This window comes from Gordionus sp. m RMFG-2023, chromosome 3 (genome assembly GCF_954871325.1).
Source record: "Gordionus sp. m RMFG-2023 chromosome 3, tfGorSpeb1-WG-v2, whole genome shotgun sequence".
Taxonomy (NCBI): Eukaryota; Metazoa; Nematomorpha; class Gordioida; order Chordodea; family Parachordodidae; genus Gordionus; species Gordionus sp. m RMFG-2023.
In genome coordinates this window covers 39183187-39201224 of record NC_088777.1, presented here as the reverse complement: position 1 = coordinate 39201224, position 18038 = coordinate 39183187, and the positions used below count along the sequence as shown (strand labels likewise).

At 26.2% G+C, this 18038-nt stretch overlaps 1 protein-coding gene across 1 annotated transcript; it reads left to right on the top strand.

The window, feature by feature from the left end:
- Nucleotides 1-369: 369 nt before the first annotated feature.
- Nucleotides 370-13305, top strand: LOC135926398 (uncharacterized). The gene is made up of 9 exons (XM_065462263.1): nucleotides 370-498; nucleotides 542-672; nucleotides 712-765; nucleotides 809-1232; nucleotides 1280-1391; nucleotides 8208-8311; nucleotides 9371-9508; nucleotides 10440-10582; nucleotides 12898-13305. The coding sequence occupies exons 1-9, from the start codon at nucleotides 402-404 to the stop codon at nucleotides 13024-13026; spliced, it is 1332 nt and encodes a 443-aa protein (XP_065318335.1). The 5' UTR covers nucleotides 370-401; the 3' UTR covers nucleotides 13027-13305.
- Nucleotides 13306-18038: the final 4733 nt, after the last annotated feature.

Below are 18038 nucleotides of genomic sequence, written 5' to 3'. Positions count from 1 at the left end.
CAGTCACGGAAAGCAACTCTACCAACAAACATAATTACAAACCTCGCCCTATTTTCGACTGGTTTATCCATGAATGAAATAACAAGTAATAAAAAAGTTAAGGAAAAACAAAGCTCAGAGGCTGGATAATATCAAAGCAGAATATCCAAAAATTGCACCTATGACAATGTCTCTCTACCTATTTGCCCTCTTTCAATAGTATATGAGAGAACAGAACTACTGCAGTGGAATGGAACAAATCCTACCTATATAAATTCCCCAAAAGCAAAGACCACAGAAATTTAAGGGTTACTTAGCTATAGCCTTCAAATCCTGTGTCATAAAAAATATTAAGATTAAAAAAATATATACCTAACACTTAGTGGATACATATGTTCATTATGTTAGAACACATTTTATAAATGAAACCAGATTGTAAGACCTCAGATCATAAAATTAATAATAGAAATAATAGTTTAAAAAATATAAATAAGCTACCCAAACTAACCGACCTCACGAGTATAACTATATTATTTATATTCAAATAAAATTTATAACATAGAGTTGGTCGTGCCATCTATACCAAATTACAATGAATTGTCAGTATTATATAAGGAACTTGAGAGATCCCTTACAGAGATTATAGATTTAAAAAATAAGTACAAGGAAGAACTTACAAAACAGCCAGATTTTGTAATATTATATTTTTGCCTCTATACAATATAATTTTAGATGGGTAAATTAAAAGAAACTTTAATATCTGAGCCTCTATTTGAAAATTTAAATGTATTATATATATGTTTTTTTATGTTAAAAACTTTATTTATAGGATTACCATTCCATTCCCTCATCATCTGGTATTTATAATGAAGATTCAAATTTTAGTTTAGATTCAAATATTAATGGCTCTCTAAACTCTTCTCAATTTACAAATGAGTATTACAAAAGTCAAAAAATAAAAAAGAATATACCATATAAAAATAAAAAACATAAAAGTTATAAAAACACCAAAGAAGTTTCTGAGAATGTTGATCATATTAATCTTGATCATAATGCTGATATTCCAACTAATTTCTGGAACAAAATTGAGGAATTTTTTACTGATATTAATGAGTCACACATAAACAATATACAATCATTGATACCAGATTCCTATCAAAAGGCAGTTGAACAATTAAATGAACTTAAATTGCCAAAATTAACCAAGCAAAATAATGTGAAAAAATGTTCCAAACATAAAAAATGCCTTACTGGTATTACAATTATACATAAAAACATTTTTTTTAAAATATTTGAACAGCACTATGTTCGAAATGCGAAATTGTTTATATGAACCCCTTAGAATCTAATAGAGTAAACTATGGTGAAAATGACAGGATTAAAGCTGAAGAATCTCTTATGGATCTTGATAGGTTAAATAACACTTCATTTATATAATAAAATTTAAATTCTAATAAGCAGATGATTTTTATAATTATTTAAAAAAAATTTTATATAATTGAAACAAGCAGATGATTTTTTAATTTTATAAGATTTTTTTACAAATTCTTATAGATATTATATTAAAATATCCATTTATATTAAATCTTACCTTGCCAATAAAACTGGTATGATAATGTAAGATGGGGCATCATATAATTAACCTGTCTTCTTAGAATGGGTTGTAGACCAACTTATCCATTATTTCAAAAAAATTATCTGTATCAGCCATTTTTGCTGCACCGATAACCAATGTATTAAGTCTAAATTATATTTTAATTTTCATGTTTAAAGTTATGTCTTTAAGTTGCATGCTAACTCAATGCCTAAAAAAGTAGCATGCTATTGGCTATATCTAAAAAAGATAGTGTACTGTGCCCAACTTTAACAACTCTGATTATATCGAATAGAATATATTAATAAAATAAGGAAAAATTGTCAAAAATGGCAACAACAATCGAGAATATAAAGACTAAATATTTGGTTGAGCTAATATTTAGTATCTTACTATCACTTATTAATTCCTCAATCAATTTTAAGGATCATATAAGAAACCAAGTTAACAAAATGAAAACTAAACTAGTTTTTGGAAACACTAATTTTGAAACATACCAAACCATTAAATATTGCTTTATAAGAATATTTAATCAGGGCTGTGAACTTAAAAATATCAAATGAGTTCGGGTTAAGGTAAAAAAAATTAAGTGGTTTGGTTCAGGGAAATATTTTTCAACCCAGTTATGGTTCTGAAATCAGCTCAAGTTCAGGAATAATTAAATTTATATAAATTATATATATATGTTATATGGGGATTCGGAATCTCTTGATTTTAAATTTTTTACCTAGGGCGATTTAAAAAATTTTAAAATCCGATTTAACCGGGAATGTATTCTGGCATGTGTAGAGTATATACCCTATAAATTTCAGCCAATTTTGCCATGAACTTTTGAACTATTTCTAATTTATATTAATTTTTATATGGATTTTTCATATAAATTAGAAAATACTTAAATGTCCATGGCTGAAATTGGCTGAATTTTATAGGATAAATACTCTACACATGCTAGAACATTTTCGGTCAGACCGGATTTTAAAATTTTTTAAATCGCCCTCGGTATAGGATTAAGAGATTCCGAATCCCCATACGACATATATATAAATCATAATTAAAAAACTAGAAAATTTGGTATAAAAAATAAAATCTTTAATAGGCAAAATATATTTCAAAACAAAGCATAGTTCATGTATCATTTTAAAAATTTTATTTAGGTGTATTAGCATAATATTTTCCAAGAGTTGTTTGCTTATCCTCGATCTTTGCGGTGAAAGAATAAATTTCAAATGTGAAAAAGATCTTTCAATGCTAACCTATATTAAATATGTGGAAATATGATAAATTAACTTAGGTTGCAGGAGCATAAAATAAGATTAATGCTGCAGCTTAAACTCCCAAAAAATGCAAAATATTTTCCCTCTTATCCTATTTTTTGAAATCGCTAAATCCAGTAATTAGCGCAATCGTTGGTCCTTTTGTAATGTTTTCTCCTGCTTTTCTTTAATCTTATAATCACTAAGTATAATAATTAAGGAATAAATAAATCTAAAATTCTATGAACCCGATTGAACATTTGTCAAATAATCCGGGTTCGGGAAAATTTTTCAAAACTTTGAGTTTCGGGTTTGGTTCTAAACCCTGCATTTAATTGCCCTATCTATTTGTTATATGAGTTAAAAAGGAAATAAATTATTGTTAAAATAAGAAAATAAATTAGCATGCTAAAACGGAGATTGTACAAGTTCATAATATCAGGTTGCCTTCTTAGTTAGTGCCTTAATGAATAATCTTCAATCAACGCCAGTTACAAGAAAAGTAACCAAATTATACCATATATAAACGAATATCACGCCTTAAGCCTGAAGTCATCCAATCTTAACTCTGAAATTTATATCAAAAATTAGTGCGTATTTAGTACATTTTAATGCTTCAATCTGTTTGGTAACTAGTTTAAAGAAAAATGTGTTATTGGCAAGGAAAAAATTGGCAAAACTAGAAGGAAAATTATCACTGAATATCTGGATTAGCTGTACTGACTAATTCATCATCAAACAGTTTTTAGTTATAAATGAAAAAATTCCGGCAGGCCTTAGGCTGAGTTGTAAAGTAAATATCGGATTTTAAATTGTGATTCAAAAATAATTGCATCTAAATATATTTGAGGTTTACTTTTCCCCGATTTTAAATATTTTTGAATCTTATTATTCTATGATCTTTATAGATTATTTTTTCTTTTCGGTTTATTTAATAGATATAGAAGTGAAATAGTTTAAATCGAATTATATGTTCAAGAATTTGATATGAATCGGACTCATATTAAAATGAATCTTAAACACTAATTTGCCAAACTTTTAAAAACACTCTTCCCATAGGCTAAATTTGTAATGCTTAAATAGTAAACTTTTTTAGTTTAAGCTTCAATCCGATTGGTAAACGGTATAAATAAAAAGTTTATTAGCCGAATAAAAATACTAAAATTCATAACAAGATTCAAGATCGAAGGAAGAATCTAGAAGTACCAAAGCAAATAATTATTATTATCATTATAAAAAATGAACTTTTTATCATATTTTAAAATATGTGACTATGTCACTGGCTGTTGCTTTGATATTCTTGTAATTTAGTAGGTAGCATAAAAAATGTAATTAAATAGAACTCGTGGCATCTTTGGAGAATTGATACTAAAATTGGATGGATTGGTTATAGTGAAATTTAAAACGATTATAATAGTTATTGATAAGCGATTGTTTAGTAAAGTAATATTAATACTAAGTACGCTTTTATAATTGAAAATAGGTCAAATGCCGACCCTATACGAATTATAGCATCTATGGAAGCTTCCCGTTTTTTAATTATTTTTAAATATATTTTATAACAAATTTTTTATGTGAAAATTTCATTATATGTATTGTTTATTTATATATTTTAATGATTTTTTAACATAAGTTTGTAAATAGAAATGTTTTGAGATTAATTTATAGAATTAGAAAATAAATTAGGGGGTTTTATTAATTTAAAATAAATAAAAGCGAATTATCATCAAGATATCCATAGAAACGTATTATGAAAACTAAAATTTTCGCTATTCATATTTTTCATGGCTTTCCTACTCCACTGTGAATGAATGAATATATGAGAATGCTTTAGGTTATCAGAGACTCATAACAAAGGCATTCCTTTGGTTCTGTTCCAGTTTTCAGAACATTCCTAGAAAAATATCTCATTTATTTCTATTTTATTAATCAACACATTTTATTCATTTATCCTTACTAATAAATGAAATATTATATATTCTTTTAAAGTGATCATCAAAAAATGTCCTTTAATCCTAACCTTGTTTCTAGTAAACCACAAAAATAGCACATGGCTATGCTATTATTTAGCGATGAATTACACATCACTTAAGTGACATTGCGATTACTATAAACGAGTGCCTGACTTGGCAAAAAATTGGGATTGATTTTAGACGTTATATTTTATAATGCATAAATGATATAAAAACACAAATATATTTTGTTTTAAAAAAAGTTTTTATGGGGAAGTAAAAGTTTTAAAAAAAAGGAGTGCAGAGCTATAATTTCACATCTCAATTTTGGCCCGGTCTCTCGTTAATTGTTTAAAATTACCATTTAAAGTGTGATAACCTTGAGCAAAGAAGCAAAATACATTCTCAGTATGGCTAAACGGCGAACTCAATATTTTAAAAATATTACGCTAGCTTGAAGATTTGCTCATAGGTGACACAAGGGTTTGGACATCTGTTAGAGAAATCTCGAGATTTAGGCATATTTTTCTGCCTAAAGTATTGAGTTAACCGTTTTTAAAAATCGGCTCAAATCTAGCCGTTTAACATCAATATACAATCATAAAAAGGTCAACATTTTATGCTTCTTAGAAGCTATAGGTCTTGACACAACTATTGGTAAGAGATGAGATGGATGGGCATTACTCCCCTGGGAGAGAGGGTTTATTATTAGCATGACATTATACACGCATTGATGTATTTGTCAAATCGAACATGCATGAAGATTGCCTCTCATTTGCTGAAAATAACAAAAGGGATAAATACTCATTCATAACAAACATTCACTTTATTCCCATGGTCCACTTCGGGCAAATTGGCTCACATAGCCTTATCTTTCATTAAAGAAATAGGGAAGAAAATCTCTACCCCATCCATTGGCTCAAATCAATCCATGATTCTATATAGTGTTAGAAGTCGTTCTTGCTAGCTTTTTTTAGCTTTTTTTTAGCTTTTTATACCTTTAGAGATAAGAGGTAAGAGGAATTTCGATCATACTTAATATGTAATCGTGTTATTTTTTTAAATTGAAATTTTCTTATATTAGTTGTTTTATAGTTTTTAATGTTTATAAATATCTTCTTAAATTTTATTTAATAATTATTCATCTAGCCTTGAAAAAATTGTTTAAAAATATATCTGAGTTAAAAGAAGAAGAAAAAAATACCAGAAATATTAAAAATATAATTTTCTAGAGAATAAGGAAAAAAACGAGAACAATTTTTTAATCACTCTTTTTTTGGGCGATCAGAATACTTATATAATAAATGGGTCTAAATTGAAGATTAAAGCTTACAAACTAAGTTGTTATCGGGCGAAATATATTTTAAAATTTAATTTTAGTCTGATTCAGTGACATAAAATATTATAACATTAGAACAGAGAACCAATGCAATTAAACTATTAAATTATATTATATAATTTAAGAACTTTAATTAAGCTGCTTGAATATATATGAATGAAATGAATATACCAGCATAACAAATTAACAGAGATATTTGCATTTTTTCAAAAATATAATAAAATTTTGCACATTTAGATTTCATATCCATGGCCATGAATCCTTGTTCTAAAATAATGGTTCGAATCCTGGTTCAGTAAAAAAAAACAGATGATCGGAGTTAAAAAAATAAGGACTTATAAATTTAGTTAAGATAACAGAAGCATTAATTTTTTAAAATTTTTATTAGTTTTTTCACCATAAAAATAATTTATCATCATAATTATAATTAGAATAATACAATATACAATATAAAAAATAATATTTTATTTTAAAAATTTTCTCTAAGCGAATTATCATATATACCAAAATATCATCATCGAGAGAATAAATAAATAAAAATTATCGAACCTTAAAAAAATGACTGGGTTTGGGTTCAGAATCTCGAAGGTTCGGGTTCTTAGCCGTGCCCATATTTCTGCCCTTGGATGAGCTTGAAATCTAAAATTTGTCTTAGTTACAATATGCTATAAAAACACGAATTTTTAAAAAATTCTGCAAGGGTCCGGCCGAAAATCATGTTTTTGTATTGATTTGTTCTGGAATTAATCATATTATGAAACATTTATATAGCGTAATCGAAATGACGAATAGCTGACGTCAATTAGTACCGGTTTAAATTTCATATTATTATTACGATTGTCAGCCAAGTGTTATAATATTTTATTTTGTGTCATTGGGTTGATATTAAAATCAAATAATTGTATTATTCGCTCTAACAAGAGTGAGTTTTGAAAAATCAGCGAAAATATTTATTTTTTCCATATTAAAACTTATGAGATCATATCAGATTAAATAAATATATCATCCGATTCTAAATATATCTGATGCAAAACGAATGCACCATGGTGACTACATACACATATTCTTGTTTTTATGTTCACAACTTTCTTCTTTACTTTCACGATTTCGAACCGATAGTTTTACGGTTCAGTTTCCTTCCGATTCTTAGTTCAAAATGTTAAAATTCGGTTTCTCTGAACAAATTTATTTCGGTTTAGATATTCTTATCTGTTGATTACGGTTTTTCTTTACTATTTTTTAAAGTAATTATATAGAAACTTAAAAATAAAAACCAAACAAAGTATATTTTAAAAGCTGTAAAAATAAATACCGAAAAATATTTTAAAAGCTTTAAAAAATAAATAACAAGCAAAATATATATAAAATAAGTTATATTTCTTTATTTTACTATAAAACATGAATAAGACACATAACCCGTATAGATTAGTACTAATTTTAAAAAAAAGTAAATTATGCTCATTTAGAATAATTAAATATAATTTTTAAAACGGATGTGAACCAGTTTAAACCGGTTTCAAAATATTTTTAACAGGACGGTTCTCTCCTTTTAAACTATTTATAACAGTTCGTTTACGGTTCATTTCGGCCTCGCGGCTCTGTTGGATACCGTACATCTTTCAACTAAAAATATCTTCTAACCCAGAAGCCTATTGATCACTTGATTTTTTCGATAGCAAATAAAGTTATTTATAACCTTAATACGGCTGGCCATTTTATAGCCCTTCTTTTTCTACTTCATACCTCCCTAGCCTTTTTGACTTAAATCTATTTATTATGCTAATTCACATGATCGATTTTTTGTATGAATTAAGTTTCTTTTGATTGGTTAAAAATAAAATTATTGCTTTCTCATAATCAAAATATTATTACATGCGTTTCTGAAAAGTATTTTAAGCAAATATTTTGAAATAAATTAACAAAATTGTATAAATATTATATAATTACTAAGTTTAAAAAAATAAATTAAACTTAACTGCCAACTCATTAGGTTCAAGCTCAGTTAACAACTAAGTAGGCTTTTCGATGTTTAAAATAATGTTTTCTTTTTAAATACAATTTAATATTTAATGTAAAATTATATTATTTAGCGAAAATTTTGGAGATGGTTCACCGTTTCGCCTCATGACCAAAGGTTTGGTTAATTCCCTCTTGCAAAGGCAACCATCATTTTTAATCGATTCCGAAAATACTGGTAAATAACATTTTCTTAATTTGATTGGTTTTAAAACATATTAAATAAATAATTAAGAATAATTTTTTTAAAGTTATAAAAAAAAGAGGGGGTGGGGACAGGTGCCAACACAATTTTTAATGATTTTGTCTAAAAGAGTAGGCCAAATTTGTAGTCAACACTTGTCCCCAAAACGGCAAACAATTAACAGCTGATATTATAGGTCAGTCAATTTTCTTTCCTATAATAATCCTAAAATAATATAAGATTGAGTGGAATCAAAAATACATCTAACTTATATTTTTTTGATTGGTTGGTTATTTATTTAAATATATATTTTTTTTATTTAAACTTATAAAATATGCAATATAATAATATTTTAATTAAAGATTTACTAAAAATGTATCCAAATTTATATTAATTAATCACGCTGAAATTTATTTTTTAATATAATAAGGCTGTGTCCAATTAATTAAAAAATTCGATTCGCAAACTTTTGAAACTTTATCAAAAAAGAAAAAATTAGCTTTTTTAATATAAATATATCCAAAATATTATTCTAGAATTTAACATACGATTTCATTAAAATTTTAAAACTTTTCGAATTTTTTAAATAAGATTTTGGATATAGTCTATTTTAAATTATAAAATAGTTATAAAAAATACATTTTGCATTTCAACGTTCTTGGCTCACTAAATAATGGAATTAAATTAGGCTTAAAAAATGTAATGTTTTAATTTGATTTTTTTAGATAGATTTTTAATTGCCGATAAAAAATTTTATTAGTTATTCACCAAAATGTAAAATAATTTTTTTTTGTATCTAGTTACCTGATTATTGCTAATCCAATATTTCTAAATTCTGATTTATAGCGTTTAATTTTTTTTTAATCAAAAGCATGTTCAACGAAAGAATGCATTAATTTCGGCATACGCATTCATGTTAATCTTAGTTTAATTTACTCTAAATGATATTATATTCTAAATTATAAACTCAAATTATTATTATTTTTTATTAGTAATGTGCTTTCACGACACTTTTTATTATTAAAAAAAAATGAAACTAATATGAAAATAAAGATCTCGATAAATTATTTCAACAATGCCCAGGTGACAGTGACGAGGAAGATTTGCTAAAATTTGACCATTCCCGGACTTCTCAAGCGAATCATAAGTCTGAAACGATTGAACCTCAAGCTGACTTGTATCCTAATTTCGGTACTAATCTTATTATCAAGACAATATAGTTCGTCTCTTAAAGTGTGGTATTAGGATATGATTTAATATAATCGCCAGGATTTGAATGCTTCTTTTTAATTATTTTAAAGCTCATTACATAGATTGGTATTATAGAATATGTCATAAAGAAGGGAGAAATGGTCAAATATTCATCAATAAATTTTATAAAATTAGACAATTTTTATAAATATGAACATAACTCTTTTGAAATAAAGAGTTGGGATGTACCATATAGGGAATATTATGGTGGGCATTTTTATTTTCTGCGACATAGGTTTTATATTTGGATTTGACCCCAGTTGTATCGCCATTTTACCCAAGGCATGGGGTAAATTGGCAAAAAACTAATTTTTTACAAAAATTTTACCTAGTTACTAAACTATAATAGATATGAGACTATGATTCATTTTTTATTATTTGTAGTCTAATAACTCTCTAATAATATAAGTTTTATAAACCAATAAAAATAAAAATTTTGTTGCAATATAACAAAAATGGCTGTTATCTTGCCTCGATCTCCCCTAAATGATAAGCTTATCTAAATGTCAATTTATTGCCACTTACAATTAATTCATTCTTTACCTGAAAACTAAAGATTTTTTTTAAGACATTATCAAATTAAAGAATCAGGAAACTAATCAAAAAAAACCTTGAAATATTATTTTATAATTGTTCGATATGTCGCACTTTGATTTTTTTTACATTATAAAGCAATTCGATATTTATTTCAATTTTCCGATGATTTTTGATAAATAATGACCCTCCAGAGTGCATCCTGGTAACTTAATGCGATGAGGAATATAGGAACGCGCTCTCATTTTCTTTGCGCTCCTTTAAAGGGCAGGAGCACACTTTATGCAAACCGAAGGGAAATAATTTTAATATATTTTTTATAAATATTTCCTCTAAGCTCAATTATTTACCGCCGACGTCCCTTTATCCCATCCTAAAGAAACTCGTATAAATTCCCTTATATCCGCATTAATTACTCGTGGACAACACGCAACCACAGAGCATACCGCGTTACTGCAAATCGAAACTATAGACGAAGAGGTATATACATATAAATAGTATATATACACACATTAATATCGATTTAGATATGGAGGAATAACATGGTTTTAAAGTTTTTAAAAGGATTTCTTTCTTAATTTTAAAAAAAGCCCAGGGGTTTAGGATAAGTTTAGAATGTGATCGTCATCCTTGGTTAAAACTCAAAGTATTGTGACTAAAACTTAGAGGTAAGTCGTCATATTTTGTTTCCATGTTCCCCCTCCCCCACCCAATTTCAAGATGTAGCCATGGTGTTGTTCTTCGTGCCAATAATGTATTTGACCACTTAATCATTTTAAGATACTGACCATCACTAGTGGTCAAATGCCATTGGCCATAGTATACAAGAATTCCTATCTAATAATTCACTATTCTTTAATTAAAATCTGAAAGTTAAAATTTTTCTAAAGTTAATAAATTTTGCAAATTTTTTTTGAATAGATATACGAAATATTTTAAAATGACACTTTTAAGGATTCTACTAAACTAATTATCATCAGCATATCAAAATTTACAGAAAATAACAATCAAAATAAAACATAATGATTTATAAAACTTGGCTTAAAACACACCTGGTTTATAGAATTCCTTATAAAAATATTTTTCTAAAATTACTATATATTTTATTTTTAATTATAATAAACATCTAAATTCTTTTACTATAATTAATTATTTGTTATCAATGTTAAAATTTTATTATATTTTTCTAAAAAGCACAATATGATTTATTGTTAACATTGAATTTAAAATATAATACAGAAAAAATAAATTCGCGTTGAGTCCGTATCCGACAACAGCCAATATTGTAGGCATAAAATCTTTCTTATTGTTTCGTCCTTCAAAAACTTTATTCTTCATTGCCATATTATCAATAATTTCGAATAATAAAAACCCATTTTTTCATTATTCATATTCGAACTTTCTAACCAAATACCTTTTCTGGGCCTAGTTTAGCATAGCAATCGACACCATGATATGAAATGTTTGAGTCAGTCTGGCAATCATATTATAAAATGTATACAAAATTGATGTGTTTTTTTAAACTATAAGAGAAATAATTAACATTGAAAACTTTTCTCATGGAAAAACTAAAAAAAGATTTTAAGTTATATAAAATTATATTTAGCAGATTTCAAGTTGCTTTATAAAATTTTATACAAAAATATATACATCATAATCATTGATATAATAGGTGATAATAAAATTTTCCTATTAATTGTCCCACTCCCACTTCTACAGATTCTATTCCATTTCAAATTAACGTTTGGGCCGATCCCTTTAGATTTTTTATAAAATTTGGTATAGCAATGTCAATGTAACTAAGACTAAGTCAAAATTATAGCCTTCACACCCATTCATATCTTTGGAGATAATCATGTCCTATTTGAATAAGTTAAAGCTATGTTTTTATATTATAGACGCCAAAAATTCCATACTCTTCTCTTCTCTTCAGTTTTGTAATTAGTGTTTTTAATAAATCACTAATTGCATTTAATCCAATAATGAGAAAATTAGATTCTTTCAAATTCAAAAATTATAATTGTTTGAAGGATTAAATTTTGACTTACACTGACCATACTTTCCACGAGAGTCGTCAAAAACTAATTTTGTGATGTCATTTGACGTGGAATGATCTCTTTGGAATTTAATAAACTAGTTAGACCTTCATTCTTTCAATCTGATTCTTTATTATCTAATCTTTAATTACTTCCTTAATAAAGAAATCACTTAAAATTTTTTCATTTTTAGTTAATTTATTCTTTAGCAAGATTTAATAGCCTAAGAGTCAGCTTTAACTTTTAACGGGTTGTTAACATGCAAATAATATATTAAAATCAAGATGCGCAATATAATCGCAACCTGGGTAGATACTTGTTGGTTTTATAAAAACGAGACCTGCATGACCAATTTTTGAATGAATTCAAAATATAGCAATCAATTCAAAAATGTTGGAAATTTATACAATGAATTATTTAACTTTTATTTACTGCTCATATTTTCAATTTCCCTTTAGACAACTCACGAAATACAACCCAATTTATTTAAAAACGAAATTATAAAAAAATCGGGTCGAAACGATCTTAATAATAAAAATACCTATTGGCGGTAATAATTTTTAAAATCTGGCAAATTTGACTTCTGCAAATCTGATAATAATTAAAAAATCATAGTATTAATTTATGGTTCTCTAATATTTTTTTGGAATATTTTCGTTTGTGAAATTTTCTTACAATGCTAATTATTGAGATAAATCCCCATGCATTTCCAATATTAAATTAATATTCAACAATACATAAAAACGTAAATATTTATAGCTCAAGGAATTGTTCAAAAAATACAGAAAAGCCAAGCTAAAGCGGAAAGAATTGGCGGAAAAAGATACCGAACAAATACTCTCATGTTTGTCCCGCAGACAAACAATATGCCAATCTATGGAAATATAGCTTCAATCGCAATTTACCTTTTTTATTAACATTTTGAAGTGAATAGGCATTTTCTCTAAAGTTTTTTATAGAAATCAAGTATTATTTAAACTTCACATTTTTTAAAAACTTATTTAATTTTTTTAAAGGTATCTTAACATATGTTTTTCTTTTTTTCTTTTACATTGCAAAAAAATATTATATCTTTAAATTTTTTGGAGGTATAATTGATAAATAGGATCTGCGCATTTTAATGTTTGATATCTTTAAAAAAAAATTAGGCAATACAGTCTTTAAGATCGTAGTTAAATTATTACCACTTCTATAATATAAAATTCCATATTTAAAATTAGATGTAAAGCATTCTATTTATTTGTTTGTATGTTAGCGTTGGATATTACATCTTGTAAATCTAAATAGATTATGTATATATTTTCAAATATTTATATAAATTAATAAATATTTCACATATTTATATCTAAATTAATTAATATTTTTATATATCATGATTTTTTTATAATATAAAATAAATGTAGAGCACTATCTAAATTAATTAATATTTTTATATACCATGATTTTTTTATAATATAAAATAAATGTCGGTGGGAAGGGATCTAGACACTTGGTGGTTTAGTGGAGATCATAAGTGGATGGTTGGAGATGTTAACGTGAATTAAAATATACAAATCTGAACAAAAACTATACTCATAAGTTAACACAAGATAAAAGGTATATATTCAGAGAATACCAATGTCAATATTATAAGCCTGGTATATTTCCTTTTTGGTTAGACAGTGTTTTCAGGTCTGACATGACGGGGCCCTGACGTTTTCATCCTAACGCGATGATTTTTTTTGAAACAAATTTAGTACATATCATTTTTAAATGGCATATAAGATTGAGGACATAGATTAAACCCACATATGCATGCATGTTATACCTTTTGAGGTTAGGCCATATTATCAGCAGAGTTTGGCAAATTTCCAAAAGAAAAGTATTTGAATATAAATAAAAATACAAAAAAGAGTATTTTAATTATAAATACTAAATACCCACAAATTTTCTAAAAAGTATAAATGTTAATTTTGTATACTTTTTAGAAATAGATATTTATAGTAAGTATCATTAAATGGAAATCAGCTAGAGACCACGTAACCTACCATTTTGGTAACCTATAGATTTCAGAATACTTATAATTATTTTAATTTGGTCTGCTAAATACATAGTTTCTTATGAAAATAGCCTTGGAATAATTGTGAAGTAGGATATTATTTTACTTAGCTTTAAAATTTATTTTTGCTATGCCCTAAGCAAAATGGCGCCCTCAGCTGTTTTATATTTATATAAACTTTTAATGAATGCATCGTCAATTTCTAAGTTATATAAATAATTATATCGTATCGAAAAATTTGTACGTATTTTTATTTTAGAATTATATCCCAGACATAGAATTTTAATATAATAGATACTAAACAATTTCAAATAATAACGTGCTTTTACTTTATTATTGATTTTGGAAGATAGTTTGAAGTACCCTTAGTCTAATATGGTTAATTGAGATATAGAGATAGAGACATTTCTAGATATTCAACTAAAAATATTTTATAACATACTCGGTGGAACTGGTATCTATATATCATCTTCAAAATTATTTATTTCTTTAAAATATTATTATTTCGTATTTTAAATACATGTATTCGCGATGCTCTCAACTCTGGGATTATCTGACAACTATGCTTTAACTAACTATTGTAGATATTGAAATATTCTGCTTACGGGGAAATGAAATATAAATTTTATAACAATAATGATGTTTTTCATTCTCAATATTAAATCTATAAAATGATTTATACTTATGGGATTTTTTTTGGTAATGACGCCCATATATAAACCGGCAAGTACAATTCTTTTCTGTAACTATTTAATTAAAAAAAAATTGTGTCATATAATTTATTTAACATATATATATTTTAATGTTTTTATTCTATTTACTGTAATCTATTGATTCATATAAATAAATGAAATCTTTATTTCATATGGTTCACAATGGCAGCGTCCAGGTGACATTTATAATAAATTTTGCTATTCATATAGCTATTTCGCTTCATCTTGGCTGCGATATATCGCTCTAAATGTATTTATATCACCCTATTCCAGAGGACACAATCATTTGCCTTGTCGATCTTAAGGCCGGACACCCACGTCATACGAACATTTATAATTTAATCTCTAAAGTTCTTAAAAGAGCCAGCACCCCGAATATTATAGAACCCAATCACTTATGCTCGAGCAACAACAGATGATCCGATGGTATCAGCCTAATAACTTGGTCTTCCTGTAGCTTGGGATTTTACACATGCATTAACTTATCGGCGTGTTACAAAGAAATGCATCAGTACTTAATTCGGTAGAAATTTTGAAAATAAACAAATATTAAGATATCGCTATCGTAATTTTATCCCACGTGTCACCAATACTCCTGGTGTTTTAGGTGAGGAATTCCTTAAATTTATCACATTATTAGGGAGAAAATTAAGCCAAATAAGTGGCGATCGTAATTAAGCCTTCTATTTCAAATAAGCCTCTACGAAGCAATACAATAAAACCTATATCTTATTTTTTTTAATTTTTATCATGTTTGTTTTAAATTTTTATATATATTTTTAAATTATTTTTTTTATAAATTCGTTTTTTAATAACTCAAATAAAAAAAATTTTCTCTTTTTTTATATAAAATTTGGGGAATTAAAATTCAACGAACAAATTTTGTTATACTATTCATTTTAAAAAAATATCTTTGAAGGAAAATACCGGTCACCCAGCCACTGTCTCTAAAGGGTTCCCAATTCTGAATCCTTGTAAGAATTATAATAAAATAAATGCTAAAAAATTGAAATTAAAATATAATATGTTCGAATAAAAAAAACATATTTTTAAATTAGAAATGTTATGACTTTATGAACCCCGATTATACATAATTCAAGACAATATTATTCTTTTGTTGAATTTCAAAAATTGTAGTTGAAAGTGATGCAAACCATTAAAAATCAGCTCAATTTTAAAACTAACATTTAATGAAGTCCTAGATAAGGAGTATGGTTATAAAGACAATAGATATGAACAACAAATATGTTTGCATCCTAATTTTCATGGCAGAAAATTGCAAAGATGAAAAACATACAAATTATATATCGAAAAGGGCAGACCAGATTGAGTTGAAAGTGATAAATAATGGGATCTAGAATTATTGGTATGAAAAATAATTATGTTATGATGTATGTGTATTCAATTTCAAACTAAATGCAGGCTTGAAAATGATTACAATCAAAAATTCTGTATTTGGATCCAGATAAGATCATTTTAACTTAAATTACATTTTACAGTTTAACTCTACACTAAACACATATACGGCTCGAGTATAGTTCCACTCCTTATTTAACTTTATCTGGGTTACAAGGTTTGTTGGTGTCCTTGAGAAAAAAATCGGCATAATTATATGGAGGATGGGCCTTCATATAATTTATATGCGCTCTGGACAGGTCCATGACCAACATGCATAATAAGAATACAATATTTTCGTTATCTATTTTTTCAACTTACTTACACTAAAATTTAGTAAAATCTAAAAGATTCGTTTTATTGACATCATATAAATTATACTTTACAATTAAAATTTTTATTAATAGGTTTATATATATATATAAATTTTACACTTTATTTGCATGACAAGGGAATTCTTTTCTAGATGACCACTATCATCTATAATTCAAAATAATTGTCAATCTATTGACGTCTTACATGCATATCATATAATATTGCCATAAGATATTATATAAAATTAAATATATAATCTACACTTATATATTGTTTGATTGATATTATATAAAATAATATATATAATGTAAAAATACAAAATTACAACATAAAGGAAATAAAAAACTTACAATAACTATTGATATAAATTCTTAGGCAATAATTAATTTATTTTTTAATTATTCTCTAATTATAATATAATTTGCCTATTTAATATATAAAATCAATATATATTTTGGGCTTAGGAAGGACGCTTTATAAAAGTGGGACATTTCCAAGGACGAACGGAGACCACCATGCAAGTCATGTAGAACCAATTATTTCCTAACCCCCCCCCCCCTCCCCACTCTATCGTATTATTGAAATAATAAAAATATTTCGTTTTATCATATATAAACTGATGCAAGTAATCATTTAGATTAGGAAATATATCCTTATTTCCTTTTTTAGTACTTAAAGAGTATGGAATATGAAGAAAATTTATAGGATGGATTTTGTGTTTTATTGTATTTTGTCGCGGTTTATTTTTTTTACATGTCTTTTTTCAAAAAATATTGGGATTTTTTCCAAAAAACAGTGTTTTCTTAACGTCCTAATTGGAAAAAAACACTATGTAACTAATATGCCTAAGCCCAAAATATACTGATTGATTTTATATATTAGATAGGCAAATTATATTATAATTTGTTTTAATCCTCTAACTGGATTGAAAAAAAACTTTCATAAATGACAAAATTCAATTAATTCCAGTTAGACAATTATATTAAAATAGGTGCTTCAATAAAAATGCTTGGTTCTTTAAGCTTAAATTTAAGATTATTTAGGTGGTATTATTATGTCCTTCAAAATACGATCCTAAGGAATGTCCCGCGATCAAAATGGGCCTTAAAAAATGATTAGATATTCAAATCAAAATTTAAAAATACGAATAACTAAAAAAAATTATTTGACAAATAATAAATTTAAAATAATTCCTATTCGTAAATTTTTGAAATTCATAAATTTTAGTAAATATTCGAAATATTTGTTAAGTTTAGAATTATATGTAGTGTTACGTAATCGGTTAATTTTAGTCGGCTCCAACAGCTTAGCCGAGTTTTTAGAAATAGTGTTACATAATAAATATTTTTTTTTTTTTTTTTTCTCTTTAGCTTTCACCTTTTCTGGTGGTAAGCTCCTTCAACATCTCTCTCCACTTTATGTTATTCGTACAATCTCTT